The 23,936-nt window shown below is 50.6% G+C and overlaps 2 protein-coding genes across 3 annotated transcripts in view; one reads left to right on the forward strand and one right to left on the reverse strand.

Moving 5' to 3' along the window:
* Positions 1-10,753, forward strand: part of TMCO4 (transmembrane and coiled-coil domains 4) — a 43,200-nt gene extending 32,447 nt beyond the window's left edge. The window contains exon 14 of one of the 2 annotated variants that reach the window (XM_082776760.1): positions 8,192-10,753. In XM_082776760.1, coding sequence (XP_082632886.1) covers positions 8,192-8,506 — 315 coding nt within the window. In that variant the 3' untranslated portion in view covers positions 8,507-10,753. The remainder of the gene's footprint in view (positions 1-8,191) is intronic. The other variant, XM_082776759.1, reaches the window with a different exon arrangement.
* A 986-nt stretch (positions 10,754-11,739) lies between these two features.
* HTR6 (5-hydroxytryptamine receptor 6) lies at positions 11,740-15,725 on the reverse strand. Its single transcript, XM_082776761.1, has 3 exons — positions 14,642-15,725; positions 12,547-12,705; positions 11,740-12,323 (listed from the first exon to the last, which is right to left on the reverse strand). The coding sequence occupies exons 1-3, from the start codon at positions 15,368-15,370 to the stop codon at positions 11,904-11,906; spliced, it is 1,308 nt and encodes a 435-aa protein (XP_082632887.1). The 5' UTR covers positions 15,371-15,725; the 3' UTR covers positions 11,740-11,903.
* Between the last annotated feature and the right edge of the window lie 8,211 nt (positions 15,726-23,936).

A 23,936-nucleotide genomic window follows, 5' to 3' on the forward strand; every position in this document is an offset into this window, starting at 1 on the left:
AAATGTGGGTTAATTAAGAATCCTGGGGAGTTCAAAATGCAACAGGCTGCCTCTGTCTCACTATCCCGGTGTTCATCTTGATTCAAACGAGCAGCGCCACCTCCCCTGGTGACAGGAATGAACAGGATATGGACAGGAATGAGCGAGGAGCAGAATTCAGCTTTAGGCAGTGGCCCGAAGGAGGCTGGAGAGGGTTCTCGAACAGCTGCATGCAGAAAAGCAGACAAATCCAGTCCTCTTTGGTGATGAGGGGAACTGATTTCCCCTGACAAAAATCCATAGTTTCATTTAATGTCCAACTGATTTCTTTGCTGCTTCAGGAGAGAAGTGGTGGGCTCTGAGCAGAGAAGGGAGAACGTGAGCACGTTCTGCAAGGACTTGTGCAAAGGAAAGCCATTTTGTTTATGAAGCACCTCCAGTACGTCCAGCTGTTTCGTGTAGAAAAGTTCTCTTCTTGTGTCCGAAGTTTCCTCCAAGTATCAATGAAAGGTAAATTGTAAAGAGGTGGGAGGAAGAAAGGAACAGAACAGAAATCAGAATTTGAAAGGAGGCCTTAGCGCCTCCCAAGGAACCAGCTTGGGTTTTCTTTTCCACCTGTTCAGTGTCCCAAAGATGCAAATGCTTCTTTTCTTCTCATCTCCTTGTCAGCTGGCAGCAGGGGCAGTGCTGTGGTCATTCACTGCTGATGCACTTCTTTGGTGGCCAAGGTTGATGATGATGTCTTCCCTGAGGGCATGCAGGCCTTTGTGGAAACAAATCTACTGGTTTGTGAGGCTATAAGGGGTGTGTTCCTGTATTTTTTGTCTGGGAAGGAAAAGCTTCATCCTCTTCATACGTCCATGCAACCCTGGAGTTGTCGGTGGCTTAGTTTTCTGTGATCCTTCTTGCTGTTGTTCCCATTTGGGAGCTCTGATAACCACGCATTAAATACATATTAAATCCATTTTTCTCTTTGGGATTCAAGCAGAGTGTGCTGGCAATGTCAATACGTTAGAACGGAGGAAGGAACTGAATAACCTTTCTCCAAAACAAGTGCAAATGGACCCATCAATAACTTGCAGTTTGTTTTCCCTTGGTGACAGACAAAAATTCGAAGGCTGGTGTCGCTCCTTGCTTCAGCACAGATGCATTGCTTGATCTTGATATACTCCTTGGAAGGCAGGGGATGTTTAGCTGCTTCTAAAAGGCAAGCAGAACCATTCTATAGCAGTCCCTCAGCCTTTATTTCATAAATCTGGTGCCAAAATTCGCATACGCACTGCCACGGAGAAGCAGCGTGGTGCCTTAACAACATGGCCTTGCTGCAGATTTATAGGAGGAATTTTCTCATTTCCTCCATTGTGCCTGGAACACGTGGGTATCATTTTGCAGAGGGTTTCTACAGTATCTGAGTGAGTGCGTGCAGTGTTTGGTCTCTGACTACTACTTGCCATCTTTTAGATTTTTCTCTTACACTTTACACATTAGCACACCTTGAGTTTGAAAATAGGACTGTTCCCATAAAGCCAGACGGTGCAGGCTCCATTCCTGACAGGTTTGTAAGGTGCAGACTTTGCCAGCAGCCATCCCAATCACACAGCCGTTACGTGAGCAGAGCCGCCAGCAGAAGCAGTGGGAGTGTTCCCAAAGTGTTGTTAATAATGCTTGATTCTGCAGGAGTTGCTATATAAAACACACACAGGTGAATTGAGGAGAGAATTTATCTTTCTATTTCATGTCTTGTGTTGGAACACGAATGACAATTCGGTATCATTTTTGTGTTCAGTTTTGAGCTTCGTTTCTAACCTCTTCAGCTAACATGGGAAGAAAATTCTGTATCAACAGCCAATTATGAGTGTTAATCAAGGAGAAGGCTGACTTGGCTGACACAGTGTGTACGCGAGGTTTTCTGCTGTAGCAGCACAGTTTCAGCAGTTGTGTTGGAGATCTTGCAATTACAGCAGCACGTATGATTGATATTCACAATCTAGCTGAAATACCGTGAAGCTTACCACTGCCTGCTGCCCCAGGGACGTGAGGGTCATGGCAGATCTTAACCTTGCAGCATATCCAGGTGCGATGGGTTTGTAGGAGACTGAGGTGCTCAGGAGAGAGCTTGCACTATTTCAGCTGGTGAAATCTAAATGGCCAAGACTTCTCGCCTAGATGTAATATCACCATCGATTTGTAAAGGAGATTAAGGTATGAATGAGCTGAGAACAGGACATTGTCTTGAAATATGGCAAAAGTTCCCTTAGTTAACCCTAAGTGTTAAAAAGCGTCACAAAGGCGAGTTGCTGCCTGTGGCTGCACACCCTTTGGAGCAGTTCCCTCTGCCCACCGATGCCTGTTCTAGCGGGGTTACCATCCGTGGTGTTTGTGACCCAGTTTTGTCTAAACAGTCAGGTAGCCTGCTTGGTGGTTGACTTTTTGGGTCTGAGGTTTGTAGGGGATGGTCTCGGTGCTGCAGGCACTTAAGTAGGGAAGAAGAGGACCTGGGGAAGCCACTCGGAGAATGCTTAAGTCTGCCCTGCATCCCAGGGCTCAGCTGGTAAAAACCGATCTTGTTTCATGGAGCTGAGCTGAAAATCTGTTTTGAAAGCTGCAAAGATGGAAAAGTAATGTTTGGCTGCCAGATCTTGTGTATTCTTGGAGCAAGGAGGGGAGAGGATGGGTGAGCAGACCCTGTCAGTGCTCCAGAGGAGGAGTCTTCCCCTGCTGCAGGCAGATGCTGTTTTGTCATTGCATTATGGAGACTGAATCTCATCTCAGTGTCTTCATTTGCAGAAGCGGGACCCTTCTAAACATTCTTCATAATCCCGACTTGATCAATGCAGCAGATATTTTGGATCACCACTGGACTGCTGTAGTTTCCAATGTCAGATAACTGGGTCCCCCAAACACTCCAGTTTGATACATCGAGCTAGTCTTTATTTCTGGGCATCCTTTTTCCTTTGAGGTCTAAGATATTCTGCTCAAATTATTTCCTTGCTGTAATTATATGCACAGTATATTCCAGGCCTCTCAAGACATTCCTTACACCATCTAATTTAAATAATTTCTACTTGACTTAGCACAGAGAGATAAGTATTTGACTATGCCACCCTGAAAGTAAGTGGCATGTTTTGCAACTTCGATACGGCTGGAAGGACTGGGAACGTTCACACACAAACCCCACAGCCAAAGAAAGAAGAGCTGATTCCACTTCTGGCAGTCATCAGTGAGAGCACCAGCAAAAAGAAACTCCAAAAGAAATAATCCACAGCAACACTTGAAAAATGTACATAAGCAGCCGTTACCTTTGGCTCAATGGCTTGGTGTGGAGTGTACTGCCTGTCAGCAGGACATTCGTGGAGGTACCTTTCCCTTGAACCTCTTTCAAGAGCTATCTTATTAATTCTCCACTTACAGAGCTCCCTCTAATGTCCAGTCAGTCCTGTCGGATGTACAGCTTTTCCCTGCTCAGCCCGGCGGGGCTTCAGACATCTAAAACTTATTTCCCCCATTTTGCTCCTCCATTTTCTCGTTGTATTCTGGTTCTCCTCTCCCTGCAGTCCTCTTGGAATTGGCAGAGGTGAATTGAGAATAAAGCTGCCTGAGTTTTCTGCCGTGCACGACTCCAAGCAAAAAAGTGGTGTTTACTCAGAACGGTCAACACAGGCACGTTCCCACAGAGCATTTCAAAGCTTGAAGGAAAAAGTCACTGGTAAAAGTTATTTCATTGCTGTGGAATTGGCCTCAGCTCTGTCTGAGGGTAACGTCCCAGCTGACTGCGTGAAGAAATTACTGTCTTGCTTGAGAAATGTCACTGTAATTAAAGAACTTTTCCCAGGCAGGTCAGTGTGTTCAATTCACAAGAGTTGTAATTGTGCAAAGGGATGATTTAGAAGGAAAGCCTGTTAGCTGTGGCTGAATCATGTTCTGATCTTTATTCCATCAGCTATTCAGAGCAGAAATAGAAACATGAATGGGGAATAACGTAAATGACATTGGCAGTCTTTACAAAATAAATTGAGCTCCATAAAGATTTCCTCAAATGTAATTAGCTTCTCCTCTGCTGGAAACCAGAATTGCTGAAGCTGGTTATACCTCTAAGTGGGAAGGAGGAATTGTCACGGATGCCCAGGCCACATTTTCTAATTATCCATTTAAATTCTAGTTTCTCAGCTACTGGATTTGTTCATGTCCTCACTTCAGGAAATCATTGCTTCCAAAGAACGAAAACAAGGGAATTTTACGTCTGTTTTAACTTAGCTCAGTGCCAGCCTCTTCTGTGGTTTGTTTCGTGTTCTGCTGGTGCTCATAGTGGAAATCTGCTCTCCCACCGGCTTTTGTGTGCGTGCCCAAGTCCAGCCCCGTTCCTCTGGCTGAGCAGTGTTAGGTCGTTGCTGTAAGCTTTCAGAAAACGCTGTGAAAAAAGGATAGGAAATTTTCTGCAAGACTGAAAGTCCTCTGTCAGACAAGGCACACTCAGCACTCTGAATTAAGGCTCACACTGACACGTGGGAGAAACTCTGACCAGAGACACCTGCCGCTTTGGCAAAGAGGCCTGCATTTTGATTGATAACCTGGCATGGCTTGGGAGTCCTGCAATCAGGCAGCCTTTGCCGCTGTTGTTTTGTGAACAACAAACTCCCTGCCGCTGTCTGATGTGGAGAGCAAAGCAAACAGCTGAACTGACAGCAAACGTTGCTGAGCTGGCTCCGTCGCGATGTGCTGCTCAGAGGTAGGTTGCATTTTATTACGTGCACACAGACTGGTGGGAAGAAAGGGCTGCTGAAAAGTGAGCTGTGGCTATTGTCTGTGCCTCGGGAACTGCAGCTTGCTCTGCTAACTCTTCTCACTCCGTGCAAAGTCATGTTTTATATTAAAACAGGTAGTATCTAGCTGAAAGCAGTCCTGTAAATGTGATGCCATTCATGGGCATCGCTTACTGCTGAGATGAGGAAGCTCTGGAGAGAAAAGTTAACTTGGGGATATTTTTTCCAGCATGGTAGGGTTGCTTTTTGAGTGTAGCAGGCTCAAAGCAAGTCAAAGAGCTGCAATTCTCAGCCATGTTAATGACCTGCACTGCTGTGCAGAGTACCTGTGAACCCTCTGCTCGTGCTGCATTCCTCACTTGTTCCTCTGCAATTCTCCTTGAATCCTTCGGGTTTTTGTCAAGGAGAGCAGGAGGGAGGCAGAGTCCAGCTGCCCTGTCCTTTATCTCTCTCTGCAGGCAGCAGAAAGGCCAGGGGGCTTTCAGCTGAGCTCTTGCAAATCACACAGATTGCAAAGCAAGCAGCTTTTAGAGTCCCCTGTGCTGGGCTTCAGAGCAGGTCTACGTTCTTTGCCTTGGTCACTTGCTGTCAGTGAAGAAGCTGTTTCTTACGTCGGCCAAACAGGATCTTAAAACAGGTGGCTCTGCAATGAGCAAAGACTTCTACCTACCGGTCCCTCTCCACGGGGAACTGCTCCCACTAACAGAGACAGCAGCATCTGAGCTCACTCCTTGCCGTGATGCAGAGACCACCAGCGGGCTGCTTTCAGGCCCAGGGGTTTGTTTTCAGTGCCCATAAATCGAACCGTGTTTTTGTGCCACTAACCAGAGACGGTCACTGCAACGAACAAGATGAGTTCCACGTGAGTTTTGTAGAGACAGGTGACAGATTAGAGACAGCTGAATTTTGTAGAGACAGCTCAAGGACATTTGGGACAGTTCTGGGTGGATGTAATGTTAAAAACCTTTCCAGACTGTTTGCAGTGATGGCTCCTTTCAGCTGATTGAGAGATCCACCTGAACACTGCTGTGGGCTGTAGGCCTTTGGAGATCCCTCTGTGCAGTGCTGCAGTCCTGCAGCAGAAGTAGGGGTATAAACAGTCAGCTTGCGTCTTGCCATGAGTCAAAGCAACCATAAAAGCAGATGTAAGAGAGAAGTCACCTTAGCACACCGATAAACCTAACTCTCTGTTTTCATTTCCTTGTAACAAGCCCCAATATATTTGCTTTGGTTACAAGAGTGCTTTTTCATTCCCTTTGTTTTGGTGTTCCTCCTGCACTTTGCTCTGACAAAGTTTCAAGCAATCGTTTAGTTCTCTTTAAAACTTTTATTGTCCCTTAGGACAGCTTGGAAATTCCCATCCCTTCCCCAGCGCAGCCCCCCCAGCAGGAGCACTCAGCCCTGCAGACTGCAGCTGAGCACAGGCATTCGAGAGATGGAGGTGCTGAATTTTCCCACCAAGATGGTATCACAGAAAGTAGCAAGGAGTTTTCTTGGCTGTTCATTTGGTGAGGGCTCAGGGCTTCGTGTCACAGGGTAGCAGACTTCTGAGAAGAGCCCTACGTACCATTGAGCTTCTTGGTGCTCTCGTCTGTCTGGCTGTGTGGAATCCTTCCTAGGACTCTCCTGGAAAGAGAAGGGAGTTTCCTTTGAGGAGATGTAGTGGTGTTAGTAGATCTGCAGTAAGGGGCAGACTTCTGGGAGGTCTCAGCTTCTTTTTCAGCTGTGTGAGGAAAGGCTCAGCTGTTCAGCGTGCCCATACCCATCACCTCTCAGTGTTCCTGGTGCTCAAGGAAGAGGAATTTGCTTTAGTGGAAGCTGCTGGATACCAAGGAATTAGGAAAATCTAGTCCTTAGGGTGACAAAGGGAATTTGTTCTCTCTGATTGAGTGGGTAACATAACGAGCCCCTTACAAATCCTCAAGCACTGGCCGGGACAGGTGGAGTGTGATGACTGGGAGGGTTTCCAAACCCAGCAAACCAAGAGGTTCAGCAACCCCTCCCGGTGAGTCCATCGCCTTCTCACTTCTCTCCACCTTGTCCAGGGCTGTGTTTGTTGCCTTCTTTAGCCCCAGGCTCCCCTGTGGGGCAGTAAAAGGTTCATACTTCTTCAGAGAACAGTGCACACATCTTAACAGCCAGTCCGTTCGTCCTTCGGTGGTTATTTTAATGAACTAATCTGTTCGAAACATCACGAGCCCGTTGAGCCATCTGGACTGATGAAAGTCGCATATTGCATTACTAATGTGCTGATTAAATCCTTTAGTTTGCTCCAAGTCCTAATGCCTCCAAATGTTACCGCTCACAAGCTGCTTCACCCAATGGGCCAGGAGCTCTGGATTTTGCCCTTGCAGAGGAGGAGGCTCGCAGCACCTTTGGGCAGAGGGGTGCTGGAAATCTCTTCCAAGAGCTCTTACCATCCGTGTGAGCACAGCCCATCCCAGGGAAACTGCGACTGCAGTGCTGGGTGTGGAAATTCCCTAATTTCTGGCAAGCTTTGGCAAAATAAGAGGAGGTGATGCCTGGGACAGCTTTCTGGCTGGGTCAGGAAGGAATTAAACTGCTGGAAATAATTTCCAAAGGTGTTTTGGCTGCAAGGACAACAGCAAGGGAGACCTACAGGCTGGTCTGCAGAAGGATCTTGGCTGTAGTTACCTCAGACACATGGCTTGAGCAGGACACCTGAAACAGAGGAGGCAGGCTCTGCCCTTCCAGCCAGGTAGCCTTTAACACACAACAATAATTAGCACTGCCGAGGAGTTTTTTTTTTTTTCTCTCTCCCTCCTGTGCCCTGACTGGAAGGACACATTCCAAGAGCTGCATCAGAAGGGTTTATCTTATCACAGAAATCACCCTACAGTCTAATGTCATTTTTTTTTTTTTTTTAAACAGTGCACTGTTGACTTTAATTCGGTTTATGAACTTAAAACTCTTGGCCTCCCAGTTTTATATGGTGCCCACAAGGACAGCTCAGTGGACATTCACATAGCGCCTCACAGCACCTTCCAGCCAGGAACCTTTACACACTTGGTAGCTGTTGATCTAATGACTGTATCTTAATTGAAATAAGGTAATCTTTTATGAGAAAGCTAAGGCGCAGGGAGGACATGTGATTTACCAGAGAGCAGGGAGCTGAACTGAGTCAAGTCGTCTCCTATCTGCGAGTCTCTCCCTGAGATCACCTCCGCTTTTACCCTCGTGGCACCGAGTCCCATTTTGTACAATGTCCAAGCACCAAACATACATTCCCCAAAGATAAAGTAATCCAGGAGCAGCGTGTGCCACAAGGTTAGGGTTTTTCCATGCAGGACTGCGTTGTTCAGACCTCTCTCTTTCAGCTTTTCCGAGCTGAAACCAAATCTCACGGCAGTGGAGGCTTTTGGGACAGAGGCTGGAATTGAGCTGGGTTCCCCACAGCTTCCCCACTAACCAGACTCCTCGTTTGCTTGTAGGTCAAGGGCCACCTGGACTACATGAAGCAAATGGACACGATCCTGAAAGCTGTGGGCATTAAAACCAAGGAGTGTCGGCTGGAGGAGAAGGCTGGTGCCGGACTTTTCCCCCCTCCAGCCAAGAAATCGCAGCAGGAAGCAGGCGGCGAGACTCAAGAAGAGGAAAACACTGTGCAAGAGGAGGATGGAGCTGGCGGTGGCCACCGGTCCTGGGCACCCACGGCCAGCAGCAGCCTGAATTCTGGACACCTGAGCTCTGTGCCTGCTGACATGAGCAGAGATGGGGAGCTGGCAGTGGGCACAGGCACAGACTGAACCTCTAGAGCTGGCGCAGACATCTCTTTCTCTCTTTCTCTCTCTCTCTGTCCCCAAACCGAATCCCCAATCCTTCCTCTGCTCCCCGCAGGCCAGCTGCCACACACATTTTATCCAGCTCCAGCTGCACAGAGGCATCCCTCAGGCCCATGGACACGTGGATGCTGTGTGCTCAGCAGCAGGTGGGCTCCACATGAGGGCTGTGAGCAGCTGCGGTGCTGCTCTGGCTGGACAGGAGAGGCAGCAGAACCCTCAGCGAGCCCACACATTAGCTGGCCTGTGTGGAGGCGAATTGGAGCTCTGTGATGGGCAGGGATGCTCAGCCAGCACGAAAAGCGCTCAGAAAGCACCATCCATTGCTTCCCGAAGGAGTATCAGCGGAGCTGGCAGAACTGCACCTGCACTTTTCAGACCCTTCTGAGGGCCCAGAGAGTGTCACTGGATCCAAGCTTTGGGAGCAGCTGCCCACGACATCTCCCAGAGATGAGAAAGGCCTGATGCCTTCTCGCTGATTCCCCCAGTGGTTGATTTGGATTTTGGTTTCCAGGTGCCCAGCTCTGCGTGTCTCAGCGTCCACTCTTCAGCTCTGCTAACCGGGAAGGCGAAAGGCTGAGGGCACCTGGCTTCCTTCCCCGTTCTGCTGCAGGTTTGCTGCCATGGCTTGGGCACTTTCCAGTCGACAGGAGGGTTTCCCTATCTGCGAGCTGAGGGTGATGAGTAGCTGAGGCCTCATTACTGTTAGAAACATGCTTTGGGTCCCTAGGTGAAAGACAGCAGGAGAAGCAGAGTGGGCTTTTCATGATTTATTACTTTGTGAAACTTCATCCCAGGCTTCGCAAGCCAGCAACCCACAGAGGCTTTTGTTTTTGTGTCCCACACACATCTCCAGCCTCAAAAGCCCTGTCTAAACATATTTTAATTGGCTTAAAATAAAACTAATACTTGGCATAGGATAAACACAAGTCTGCTTGATTTCTACCTCCTTCCATAAAGCGAATTGGCATCCACTCTCTTCTCCCCCAGTCTCAAACCAGAGGGATGCAGCTTTATATCCCCTGCCATGCATCTTCCATCACATCTTCCCTAAAAGACCCTTTTCTGGCCTATTTTGCTGCCCAGCCCAAGAAAATGCAACTTAGCAGGGGTATGGCAAGAGGGTAAACCCCCTTCTGAGAGCACCTTTGTTCTTTTCTAGGTTAAACCAACTGCCTTTGTGTATAAATACTCTCCCACCTCCAGATCTGGAAGGCCTCATTGACTCACGCGAGGGGAAGCAGTGCAATCGCAGCTTCTGCTTTTGCTTCATGGAGTCCTCCCTCTCCCTGCTGCTGGTTTCCTACCAACCTCTCCTCTTTCTCCCGAGCTTTCCGCAATCCTTACCTTCAGGTTCCTCGGGCAGTTGAGGTGCAGCGCGGCGGCAGCGTGACCCGGCAGTGCTTTGGGTATGGGGCCTGGCTCTTCCTCTGCCCCAGCCCTGCCACCGAGGAGGGCTCAGAGCTTCCAGATTCCGACGCACGATGGGCACGTGGCTGGGCTGGGGCTGTTGGAGGCAAGTCCTGGGATCCCCCAGGGGCCCGCCCGTTGCAGTCAGCTCTTGTGGTGTTGGCTGTAGGAAACGGGCACGATTCCTCAACCGGATCAGAAGATTTGTCCACAAGCAAACGCCTTACCACAAAGACGTAGCTCGATGAGAACGGTATTGCTGCTTCCTAAAATTTGGCTTGGAGAAGTTCACCAGCTGAAATTCTGAACAACTTCTGCTCGTGGAGAAAATGTGTCTGTGAACAGCTTTGTTGCAGAGTGCTGCTGGGTGCTGGCAGCACGCTCCTTTTGTTCATCTCCTGGAGCCTGCGTCTGCTGAACTGGTTACCTGAGGGACCGGGGAGTCCATCGTGTGTTTTTCTACTCTGGTTTAACTGGAGTTACAGCCCATGGATGTTTTTATATAGAACTATTTGTGGACGGATGAACACATTCATCTTCATGCTTGATACCAGGACCAAGCTAAATATCTGGCCACAGATATAAGGAAAAAAATGTATTAAACAGTTTGATACTTGAACCTGTGATGAGTTGAGGTCATTTATCGTTGACCACAGGGCCAGCCATCGGCTGCAAGTGTGTTTGTAGCAAATAAATGTCAAGTTAGTCATTGAAGTAAGCACTTCTTGTTCAGTTCTGGAGCATATGTGGGCAACGTGGAAAGAAAACTAATGAGACTTTGCCTGTCATGCAGCTTCTTCTCCCTGCATCATGTTCGTTTGTGTGATTGGGGGCTTCAGGAACACAACCAAAATCATGAGCTCTGAAGCAAGGCTAGTAGGGCAGGAGTTCAGGGAGGGCACAGCAACAAACTACCAACCCGACTCTGCATCTGAAAGGCACTTGAGGAAGAATTAGCTGCAAGCATTCACTGGTGCTTCTGTAAAGTGCCCGCTGGCCATGCTGCTCGCTATTCTCCCTGCTTATGGCTCTGAGGAGGGTTGAGGGGGGTGGCGTTATCGTTTGGAAGTCAATATTCTGGTTTGAAGAACAGAAATGTCTGTTTTCTAATTGCATCATCTTAAAACTCGTGGATTGTCGAGAGCAAAGTGCGACGGTCATGCCAAAAATAGGAAGCTGTAGGATGAGAGCTGAAGGGAAGCTGATTTCCTTACTACTGTCAGGATATCCAGAGAGCCACAAACAAGTCGAACACCCACGCCCTTGTGGAATATCCAAAAGGCAGTGCTGAACATTTTGCATCAGATTTAATCCCCCGTGGTGCAGGCTGTTCATGATTAAACCGGATGGTTTCAGCGTGCTGCAGCTCGCTGCTTTCACAGGAAACTCTGACAGCTACGGTCCAAGTCGGGCGAGAGAATTAAACTCCAAGCAGACACGATGTTCTGTGGACTGAAGCAGCCCCAAACCCGTTACCCATGAGTCACAGGATGTGTTTCCTCTTCCCTTGGTGTACCTCGTGCACGAGTTAGAGGGAATGTGCTGAGCTGTATGAGTGGAAGCTGAAGAACCTGCCCTTGGCTGAAGTGCAGGGAGACGTTCAGGCAAAAAGGTGCGAGGATCAGATCAACGGGCTGTGAAAAGGCCGTGAGAAGCAGCTCGTGGAGAAGGGTGAGGAATTGGTGAGTAAAGAGACAGAAAGAGGGAGAAACAAGGCAGATTAATTCAGCAGTAAAACGTGGCTTTGCGCTCTAAACCTACCTGCAGAAGTGCTCAGCAACAGCACCAAGGAGATGCGAGTTTCACTGAGGAAGGTATGGAGGAGCTCAGTGCGGGCAGGGAAATGCCTTGTGGTTGTCCTCCCGGAGGGTTTGCATTGTGCCAGGGCAATTCTACCTGGGACACCAGGCTTTGAAACTGTGCCTCCCCCATCTGCAGCCCCACAGATGGCCTCTCAGGCCACCGGCGTGCCGAGCTGCCGGTGCTGCAGCTCCTCTTCGTGAGACTCCGTGTCAAAAATATTAACCAAGCGGACGTGGGGGGCCAGGAGAGCCTGGGCAGCATCAGAGGCTGGCGGGAGGCTGTGCTCGTCCACCGCTGCCCCGGAGTCGACGGAGTCGGTGTCGGCCTGCAAGGTGAGGACGTTTTTGAGGGACGTGGCCACGCGGGGCCCGCTGTTGGAGTTCCTCATGGAGAGGGAGATGGCGCTGGGCCGGGGCTGCCCCGAGCGCCGGCAGCAGGGCAGGTATTTGCCCATGGCTCTCTTGAAGTCCCTCATGAAGAGCGGGTAGATGATGGGGTTCACGGTGCTGTTGCAGTACCCCAGCCAGGTGAGCACGTCGAAGAAGCCGGCTGGGACGCACTTGCACACTGCCTGGCGGGGAGACACGGCAAGGATTAGTGGCATTTCCCAGACCATGAGCATTTCCCAGGTATGCCAGCATTTTTCCTTGCTTTTGAAGGGATTTTCTCCCCGAGGAAACCGCAGCTTTCTGGCGAGACCTGCAGGCAGCTGAGCCTCGAGCCCAGCTGTGAAATGCTTTTGAAAAACAGCCCTTCCTGGTTAAAAAAAAAAAAACAACAAAACGCGTGCTTACCTGCGTCATGTTGGTGATGAAGAAGGGGAGCCAGGCCACGAAGAACATGCCCAAGAGGATGCCCAGCGTCAGACTCGCCTTCAGCGCCTTCTTGCTGTGCTTGCTGGCGAACCTCCTGCTCTCGCTGCCGGCCGGGGGCTGGCTGGGGGCACGGGGAACCTGCAGCGGGACACGGGCGGTGAGAGACTGCTTCACCCCAGGCTGGAGCTGCTGGCACTGGCGCCAGCCTCCTGCCCGAGGGAAGTGGCATTTGGTGCTGCAAAAACCTGCAAAAAAACAGAAAAAAAAGGCTATTACTTCCCTTGTCACCAGGGCAGGAGGATGGCCCATGCCACAGTCCCTGAATCATAAAGCAGGCAGAGGAAGCAATAGAAACCCTCAACATTGAGAGGTTTTTATTTTATTTTCCCCTGTAAAATAGGGACTTTATCATTGAGATGCTTCTTGTACAGAAAAAGCCATCTCCGTCAGTGTTTCGGTGAGGATAAAGCATGCCCTGAAGAGGCATCTCTAGCTGCTGATAGAGCAGCAAACTAATTGCATTTTAAAAGCAGGAAGCCAAACGTTTCAGCTGACAAACACCATAACTAACCCATTCCTTTTCCCGTTCTTGCCATCCAAAATGATTATCTCAGCCCTCTGCTGTGATTAGGTGAGGCCTATTGCTGCTTCCTGCCCAAAAAGAGAAAAAATCCAGTTTAAAATGCTTGAAGGGAGCTAAAGCCCAAAGAAGGTTTAGGTTGTAGGGTCCAAAAACCTGGCATCCAGGGGGAAACAAAACAAAACAAACATTTTAATGGTATTGGCTGCTTGTCCTTTGATTCTCATTTCCCTTTTGAATGTCTGGTACATCTCATCATGTGCAGGAGGGCTGGCTGGGTCAGAGTTCTGGCTCCTTTCTTAAAAGAGAGAGAACAAGCTAAATCAAGGTATTTGAAGGCAATTAACTTTGTATTTTCCCTGTGGGATGTGAGGTCAATAAACCTATTACAAGGAATTAAAGCTGTTAGATTTAATAGCAGTTGCCTTCTCCTGGACAAATACAAACAACCCCAAGTGCAGCCACGTTTTGATTATAAAAGCACACAGCCTGGTTCAGGCAGGAGTCTCGAGTAAGGAGGTACTTCGCAGTTCCTATGGTAGACCAGGTAACAAAAATAGAAGCTGGATGTCCAAAATAAGGCGCCCTTCAGAATTCTGTACTTGCTTTTACTTAAACTTCTCCCCCAGATGTCTCACGCTCACCGTGGCCAAGAGTTACGAGCCCAAAGTCAGATAAGATTAAACTGCTCTGGGATGATGCTAGTCAAGAGGGAGACAAAACTGCTTTTATTTTGCAGCATGGAACATGTTGCCTTTATCTTTATTTTGCTGCTCATAGTCCTGCTGTTCCCGTGTTCCTGAGCTGCTTAAGAGCTCACCATTGCTGGGACAAGGCATCGGCACCTCCAAGGACACCACAGAGCTGCTCTCATCCCACAGTGGAGGTGGATTTCTCCCTCCAGTTGCCAAATCCCCTCCCTGGCTGCAGCCTTGAGGCCATCCACGTCCCCGTGCTGGGAATTCAGGGGCTCATTCCTCTCGGTAAGCTTTGGAAGGTGCCCGGCTGTGCTCCCTGCACCGGCTGCACCCGATGGGTTAATACCCATTTATTTACTGTCTTTTTGGCACCTGCCTGTACAAAGTTTTGCTTCCCAGGAGCACGAGAGACGATGCTGGTGGCCGGCAGCAACAGCCTTGGCTCTTTGTGAATTGTGAGAGCAAGATGAGGCCTCCCTGCTGCTGTCCCACCACAAGTGCCCTGAGCACGTGGCTCAAATGTGCAAACCCCATCCCCACCTGCATCTCAGGGCCGAGACGTGGTGGTGGCAGTTTTGGGGGTAATTGCTCCTTCTGGGGGACCCCACAACAAGGCTGGGATGGGGAAAAGCAGAGCAAAGTGCTCAGTCTTAGCCCTGGCACACATCTGGGGGTTTGCAGGACGGGTGAGAGGAGCTCCCAGGCTGCATTTGGGAAGCCCAGGTTGCATGAAGCGTTTCCCTGCCCTGCCTGCTGTCCTCCTGGAGGGGACACCGGGGCTGTTTCGCTCCCTTACCTGTGCCGTGACCTCGTCGGAGGTGGCGGTGGCCACGTTGGAGGTGAGGGAAGCCACCTGCACGGCTTGCTTGCGGGCTGCCAGGAGGATGCGGCAGTAGGTGAAGGAGATGGCGGCGGAGGGCAGGAAGAAAGTCAGGCAGGAGGCCACCAGGGCGTAGGGCAAGCTGACCACAAGCCGGCACTGCTCCTCATCCCCCCGCGAGGTGATATTCAGGGAGCGGACCTCAAACTCCAGCTTGTGCCAGCCCATCTTGATAGGCAGGAAGGAGGCCAGCGCGGCCAAGGTCCAGGCGGCCAGGATGAGCCAGAGGGCCCTGCAGGAGGTCATCCGCAGCTTGTATTTGAGGGGGGAGATGATGAGCAGGTAGCGGTCCAAGCTGATGACGCAGAGGTTGAGGATGGAGGCGCTGCAGCACATGACGTCGAAGGCGTACCAGAGGGAGCAGAAGTCGCCCCGCAGCACCCAGCGCCCGTAGAGCTGGTTGAGCATGGCCGGGGGCATCACCACCAGCCCCACCATCAGGTCGGACATGAAGAGGGACACCAGGAAATAGTTGGAGGTGTTGCGGAGGGAGCGCTGGGTGACGATGAGGAGGATGAGGAGGAAGTTCCCCGCCGTGGTCAGCAGGATGATGAAGCAGAGGAAGGCGGCCAGCCAGCTGCTGCCCACCAGCAGCGAGCGCTCCCCCAGCACGCTGGCGTTGGGGGACCCCAAAGCACCCTCCATGGGGAGCCGGGTGGCAGGGCTGGCTCTGCAGCTCTGGGGACTCCCTCCAGCTGTCACCTGCGCTAGGTGATCATCGCTGGAGCCAGCCCCAGGGCGAGAAGTGCCACCTCTCTCCCTCTCTCTGCCCTCCTTTCCGCTCTCCTCCTCTCCCTCTCTTTCCCCCGCTCTCTCTTTTCACCGATAATCAGGGCAGAGAGACGTTCCCAGGAGCCGACCAGCAGCGGCAAGGTTCCCCTCCCCGTTACTCACAGCCAGGCGTTTCCTCATCCCTGCAAATCCCCCTGCGCTGCTGGGTGCTGGGGATGCTCCGGATGCCGGGATGCTGGAGATGCGTGGGGTGCTCTGGGCGTCAGGACGCTCTGCGATGCTCCAGATGCTCTGGACCGGGGGATAAGGAGGACCACAAGATGCTCAGGATGCTTTGGACCCCCGATACTCAGCTTGTGCCTCCCAGCTGTGCTTGCCCACCCGCAGAGCTCTGTCCCCTGGGGCAGCGGGGCTCTGCTGAGCTCCTCCGTGCCCGAGCTCTGCTGCTGCAGCGGGAGGCAGCGAGGAGAGGCAGAGCAGCCCTGAGGCAGGCACGGGGATGCTGCCAGCCAAGATCGCCCATGGAGAGGAAGATGCCACACGCAGGGGTGTGGGAAACTGCCCGGAGGTGTCCGTCCCCTGGCAGAGGTGCGTCCAGGGGTGTGTGTGTGTGTGCCTGCAGGTGCCAGGCAGCCTTTTACCTGCTGCTCTGGTGTGCACGGAGAAGGATGCAGAAATGCTGATTCGGAGGAGGTGGGGCTGGAAAGGGGGAAAGGAGGAGATGAAATGAAATGAAAACACAGTCCTAATGGAAACAGGGATCCGGTCTAAACTCCGTGAAGTGGCAGACAGAGTTTCCCTCTCTGCCAGCACCGTGCTCTGCATCCCCTCGGCCGCTGCTTCTGCTAACGTGGGAGCCCCCCGTGTTCTCTTTGCAGGTCAGCAGCAATCTGCAGCTAAGCCCAGCAGGCACCGCCGAGCACGGGGTTCCATCCCCTGTGTCGGCTGATAAGAGACGAATTTTGCATAGCCAGATAAAGAGCAACAAAACCTGCATTCAGCACCTCAGAGCTGCCCTCTCAGAAAGCGGCCAGAGGCATGAAAAGGACTTGCTGGGTGGTTTTCTAGTCATCCACAGCCAGGGAGTGATGTCAAGGGAAAAAAGGGCTGCAGCCTCGCTCAGACAGCTAGGGGTCTTGCCCCTCCACTCTGTTTTTTCTTTTGGGCTCAGTCTTTGCAGGGGCAACCCTGGGTGAACCCAGAGCAACTTGCCTTTTGGCAGGCGGGAGGCAAGAAGTCGGCAGACCCAGCATGACCTGCTCGCTTCTCCGTCCCTTCTCCTCATTCAGGAGACACTTCTGAATATTTAAGTGCTGTCAGGCACCCCATACTACCACCTCACCTTTCAGAGCCAATACCTTGGGGTACTTGGCAAAGCCTGATATCTTTTTTTATTATTATTATTATTTATTTTTTATTACTTGAAGTTTTTTTGTTTTTTTTTTCTTTTCCAAAGAAAAGCTGCAATTTCTGCTGGAGGAGACCAGTGCCAGCGCCACTGACCCTGGCACAAACCGGAGCTGTGGGTGCACCCCCACTGTAGTCCCAGGGTAGGACAGAGCCGGCTCTCGTCGACACGCTTCCCCTGGGAGGATGCTTCTGGGGATGCACGGGTGAGCCCCAGGCCCTATCCCACTGCCCCAGCTGCCTGCCCCAGGCACAAATATGCTGCGATTTTGGAGAGCTGTGACATCTCTGCATTTACCAGCGCCAGAGCATGAGTGAGCAGTGAGGAGGAGCCTTTGTCCCTTGTGTGCTGCCTGTGGTTCCAGCTGGAAACTGGAATACGAGCGCAGGGAATGAACAGAAATTTGTCTCTTTACCAAGATCTAATGTTCTAATCCCCTTTCCAACAACTTTGTCTTGCTTTTCCTAGGAGATGAATGGGTGATTCTGGCCTGGAAACCATCTCTGAGCAAAGGGTAGGGGAGACGTAAAATGGGGTTCACCTCTGTGGTTACAGCCCGTGGCTCCCCCAGGGTCTCTGTGTCAATCCAAACCTAGAGCATCTGATACAGGCCTGGAGGCTGCACTGGGAGGCCTCTAGGGCATCCCAGAGGACACTGGGTGCCACTGGGAGGCTTCCAGAGGGAGCTAGAGGGCACTGTGTAGCCCTGGTGGAAATGTGCAGGATCTAGTGTGGCATGGAGGGCCTCTGGAGGCCTCCAGTGTGCCCTGCAGTGCACTAAAGAGCCCTGCGAGGCCTCCAGAGACCAGTAGATAAGAGGAAGGGTCCTTGGGAGGCCTCTAGGGTGCAAGAAGAGGCTCCCAGAGCACCCTAGAGTGCACAGGAGTTCCTTGGGAGGCCTCTGGGGTGCACTGGGAGACCAGTATTGGATGCTAGAGTGCCCTGGGAGTGTTGGGAGGCCTGCTGGGGGCAGTAGAGCACAGTGGAGGGCACTGGGGTGGCTGTAGGGGGCTGTAGAGGTCACTGGAGTGTCCAGCGAGCCCTTCAAGGTGTGCTAGGGTACACTGCAAGGCCCTGCAAGGCCTCCAGAAGGTCCCAGAGAACACTGGAAGGCCACAGGAGGCCTGGAGGCTGCACTGGGAGGCCTCTAGGGCATCCTAAAGGACACTGGGTGTCACTGGGAGGACTTCAGGGGTAGGTAGAGTGCACTGTGTGGCCCCGGTGGAAATGTGTAGGTACTAGTGTGAAGCGGAGGGCCACTGGAGGCCTCCAGTGTGCTCAAGAGTGTACTAGAGAGCCCTGTGAGGTCTCCAGAGACCAGAAGATAAGAGGAAGGGTCCTTGGGAAACACAGAAACACAGATTTTAGAGATTGGAAGGGACTTTGAAAGATCATCTAATCCAATCCTTAGGAACACCTAGATCAGGTCACACAGGGATGTGTCCAGGGGGGTTTTGAATGTGTCCCTCTTGTGCTGGGGAGCCCAGAACTGGGCACAATACTCCACGTGTGGCCTCCCCAGGGCTGAGAAGAGAAAGATGAGCCATGATGTTACAATGCCCGACTGTGGCTCTGTGCTGGTCTGTGAAATTACACGGCCCTCCTGTGACCCTGTGCCAGGCACTGATGTTCCTAAATTTTACTGGGACTCTGTCGCGTTGTGATGTCCAAAGGCCCTGCTGTGAGGCTGTGCTGGGCCATGACGGTACAACTCCACGCCGTGACTATGCATGGCCGTGATGTTACACATCCACACTGTGACTTGGTCCTTGGCCACGATATTACGATGCCCCACAGTGATTTTGTGCTCGGCCATGAGGTCAGAAGACCCGCTCTGACACTTTGCAAAGCTGTGATGATACAACGCCCCGCTGTGACTGTGCTGGGCCGTGAAGTCACAAGGCCCTGTAGTGACACTATGCTGGGCCATGATATTACAACACCCTGCTCGTACTCTCTTCCAGGACATGATGTCCAAAGGCTCTGCATTGACTCTTTTGGCTCATGGCATTACACAGTCCCACTATGAAGCTGTGGCTACTTCACAAAGCCCTGCAGATCCGTGGTGATACAACGCCCCACTGTGGCTGTGTCAGGTTGTGATACGACAAAGCCCTGCTGTGACGCTCTTTGGAGGCATGATGTTACAGTAAGTACTGCCCTGTGACACTTTGCAGGGCCTCCTGTCAGTCTGTGGTGGGCACTGATGTTAGGAAGCCCCACTGTGACCCTAAACCTTGTCGTGGTGTCACAGTGCCACCCTGTGATGCTGTACTGGGCCATGATGTTACAAGACCCCACTGTGACTCTGTCCTCTGCCACCAAACACCAAACTGGGACTCTGTGCTGGGGTACGAGGTCAGAAAGCCCCTCGTGTGGCACCGTACTGGTTTGTGATGTTACAATGCTCAATTCTGTGCTGTTCTGGGAGGTCACAAGGCCCTGCTGTGATGGGCTGTGATGTTACAACAACCTGCTGTGACTACGTGCTGGGCTGTGAGGGCTCAAGGCCCTTTTGTGACTTTCTGCTGGGCCATGATGTTACAATACTGCACTTTGTGCGTGACCATGATGTTACAGCAACCCACTGTGACGTTGTCCTCGGCCGTGATGTTACAACACCGTCGTGCAACTCTGTGCCATGGCATCGTATCCAAAGGCTGTGACTCTTTGCCATTCCATGATTTTACAAAATCCCACTGTGAATTCGTGCTGGGAACTGAGGTCACAAAGCTCAGCTTTACACCGTGTCAGGCTTTTAATATCCTCTATGACTCTTGGCCGAGCCTTGATGTCACAAGGCCCTTCTGTGACACTGCAGCCCTATGATGTTACCTACTGTGATTCTGTGCTGTGCCACGAGGTCACAAGGTCCTGTTGTGACTTTCTTTTGAGCACTAATGTTAACAAGGCCCTGTGGTGACTTGATGCTTGGCCATGGTGTTACCACATACTGCGACTCTGTGCACAGCTATGATGTTAAAAGACCCCACTGTGGCTGTGCTCAGCCATAATATTACAGCACGCCACTGGTGTGCCAGGGCTTTAGCTGGGCTCAGAGCCCTTGGACACCATCTCCGTGGTGGCAGACAGGTCTCACCCTGCCTGGAGCCTGTCCTGCCTCCCTGTGCCTGCAATCTGCTCCGGGAGCCTGGCGGCATGCAGTGTTGTGCTCTTCTGGTGGCGCTATGGCTGCGTTGAATACCACAGCTTCTCGCAAATTACGCCCGTCCAACACCAGAGAGAGCTCAGGCCTCGCTCCCAAAGTAGTTTAGAGCCTGACACACCTTCTGGAAGACTACATGCAACTGTCAGCCACGTTGGTGTGCGTGCTCTTAACTTCATGTGGTTCTTGGCTCTCTATCTCTCCATTTTCACAGGGCTTGTGGCAGGGCTCTGAGTTATGTATTAATTGTGGCTTGCTAAGCCTAGCTGTAGGCCCTTGCCTTTTTTTTTTTTTTTTTTTTTTTTTAATATAAAATGATCAGATTTAAAAAGTGATCAGTCTTTAGAAAAAAACAAATGAGATAAAGAACTATGGAGGAAGCACAATAGCACATTGTTGTTTATGTCTGAGCTGCTGCCAGTTTTCACCGAGGCCAGGATTCCAAAAGGTCAACCATGAATGGCTGACTTTTTTAATGACAAGTCATGAAAAGTGAGACCAAATCTGCACTTGTGGGGGTTCTGCAGGTAAACACTCCGTATGTGTCAAACACAGCTTGTTTGACAGTGCAAGTATAAATAAATCTAAGCTCCTGAAGAGCAGGGAGTAGAAAGTACCCTTCCCAACTTGAGAGGTTATCCCATAATTTCCAGCTCTGGTGTTTCTGTGGAATTACTAGACTAGCTGAAGTTTGGTAGAACATCGCACAGAAATGGCGTAGACCCCCTGGAGACATGGCATTTTCTGGAACTCAGAAGCTGAGAGACGTGTGCATGCTGGAGTTTCCCCTCCAAGGGATTCAAAAATCAGGACTGTCAGTGCACAGGACCCACTGACGACTTTACGAATGTGAGTGTGGGTGGAATCCTGATCACACGTACTCAATATGTCAATATAATGGTGTTTGTGATTGGCAGTTCCTCAGTTAATCATCCTTCAGACATCTCCTAAGCCTGGGTCACCTTGCCCATTCCTCCAAGTATTTATTTTGTCTCTTCAGGTGCCAACCTATTTGCCAGCAGCGCCTGCCGGGTGCTCTTCCACTGATGGCTGTGCTCTTGACCCACTCTGCCATGGGTCAGTGATGCCCACGGAGCGCTGGGCTGTGAGTAACCCAGCACCTGTGGCTGTGCAGCAGCATTTAGCCAGCTGTACCAGGCACATCCTCTGTACGTGGAGCGAATCAGCCTGAGAATTAGGAAGAATTAGGAAGAAAGCTTTGGTGGTGGTTGTAACCCTGCAAGCTGTGGGGATTCTGGGATTGAGAGGGCTGTGCCCTGGGCAGGAAATTCTTTAGAGCAGTGTTTGCCCTCTCACCTGTTGGGACACCATGGCCCAGGTGAGTGGGGTTGGAGAGGGAAATCTGATGTGCCTCAGTGGTCAGTTTTCAAAATGCACAAGAGGAAGAGATAATTGTCCTGAACCGAAAATGGTCCTAGATTTGCTAAGACTATGAAGGTGCTCTCAGTGTCCCTTCTATAGTAGGGAATGTGGACAGCAGCACTTTCCAAACACAGAGGACTAAGGTTGCCACAGGCTGTGTGTAAGACCATGGAGTTTTGCTGTAGCTTGTTGCCCTAAAAGACTGCCTGGATTCTTGCAATTAAAATTAGCAATATCAGGGATCATAAAACACGTTGGAAGGCCCTAATGCTGTGTAGGTTGATTCTTTTCATGGGCAGGTTTCAATACTTGCAAATTGACATAATCCTTTGGCTTGGTATCTTCCACGGCAGGCAGGGGAAGGAGAAAGGAGGCAGTGCCCTTCTTGTCCATACAAGGAATCATTTCAATATCTGTATTTGTAATTTTACTGTGATTATAGGATGTGACTTTATTACTTAGCTCCGATTACCTCTCATCAAATGTTAAAAATCAAATTATATAACTTGAGTTTTGCGTATGCCCATTGGAATGAACCTTACATTAGTGAAGAAGCAAATGCAGCACAAGGAGTCGCACAAATTATTAGAGCACATACAAGAAAATCTTAATCACAGTCAACCGTGGTACAAAGGAAATGAGTTTCCGACCTGAGTTGCAAGGGAAACAGTTATGAAAGGGGGTTCTTCTGGGAAAATTGCTGCTCCATTTTTAGAGAACTCCCTCAGACACAGTAGGGCGATTGGCTCCGGGGCAGACGCGTTGTGCAGCAGAACTGGGGATCGCAGCGTGCAGGGCTTTCCCTTCATGGAGGACCCTTCAAGGCAGCCAAGGGCAGACCGTGCTGATCAATACATGGCTCCAATTGGGCTGATTGATAGGGCTTGAAACTAGATTTGAAGGGGGAAAGAGACAAAACTAAGCCCACTGGTGGTAAACTATGGGACTGCATGCTGATTTTTCAGGAACTGCTTGCTAGTGAGGCCCTTCAGTCTGTCCCACAAGGGGCTGAGTTTAATGAAAGACATCCGAAGCATTTCTATACACACACATGCATTGGGTTAGGGCCCCAGAAGGAAGGGGGGTCCAAAACAGCCGGTCAGTATTCAAGAATCACTTCCTCCAAGCTCAAGATCGGTGCATCCCTATGAGCAAGAAGGCAAGCAAAGGGGGCAGGAGACCTGCATGGGTCAGCAGGGAGCACCAGGTGAAGCTCAGACAGAAGAAGGAAGTTTACAGCATGTGCAAAAAGGGACAGGTCACTTGGGAGGAATATAGGGACACTGCTGGAGTATGCAGGGATGTGACAAGTAAGGCCAAGACCCATCTGGAACTGGATCTGGCAAGGGATGTCAAGGGCAACAAGAAAGGCTTCTTTGAATATATCAGTAGGAAGACTGGGGAAAATGTCAGCCCGCTGCTGAATGGGGCAGGTGCCCTGGTGACAAAGGATGTGGAGAAGGCAGAGTTGCTGAATTCCTTTTTGCTTCAGTGTTTACTGCTAAGATCAGCACTCAGGAAGCTCAGACACAAGAAATGACAGAGGAAGTGCAGAGAAAGGAGGACTTTCTCTTGGTCAAAGAGGATTGGATCAGAGATCAGCTAAGCAAACTTCACATCCACAGTGATGGGGAAATCCCTGATGACTGGAAAAAAAAACAAATGCTATTCCCATCTTCAAGGAGGGAAGTGACTGTAAAAAGGCCTAACTCTGACACTGAGAACACTGATCCATGGGTGAACCTCTACACAGGGAGCACCACCACCATGCCAGGATCCCTCACAAGCCAGCCTTCTTTGCTGCACCTCCTTATCCACAGCACTGCCACTTCCCGTGGCCTACTGAACCCTGTATTCAGTATTTCTTGACTGCACAGAGCAGAGTCCAGCCTGCCTGCACACAGACACTGCCAGGGACAGCAGCTTCATGCCTGGCACAGCACCTCGGTTTCTATTTCCTATTTCTATTAAGATGTACAATGTGGTAGCAAAACACATCACACCGTTACTTGGCTCCCAACTTTATGTCCCATACCCATCAAAAGGTTCATAATTTACTGCAGGGCAGTGTAACCACACCAGCATCTCAGCTAGGGAAGTGCAGGAAAATATTGGAGAGGTCAAGACTGGAGGTAGCCTGGGCTAGAGTGATCACAGGAGTACAGGACAGGTAGTACAGAACAGGTAAAAAGTATAGTCAAGACTATAAAAGCCAGAAAGGTAAATATTTGGCTGTTTAGGGCTTGAGTGTGTGGGATCCTTTGGGAAACTGCCCTCAGAGATAAAAGAGCAAATGATAGCTGGGAGATATTTAAAGACATTTTGCTTAACGTACACGAGCTTTCGATTCTGACATGCAAGAAGTTGGACAGGGGAGGCAGGAGACTAGCTTGGCTAAGTCAAGAGCTCTTAGCCAAGCTGAAATTCAAAACCAAAATGAACAGGCAGGGAAAGCAGGGATGTTCCCCTGGTAATATTAAAGGGACATGGCCCAGAAGAGCAGAGAGGGAATTAGGAAAGCT

Source organism: Aythya marila (assembly GCF_965140915.1).
Source record: "Aythya marila genome assembly, chromosome: 21".
Taxonomy (NCBI): domain Eukaryota; kingdom Metazoa; phylum Chordata; class Aves; order Anseriformes; family Anatidae; genus Aythya; species Aythya marila.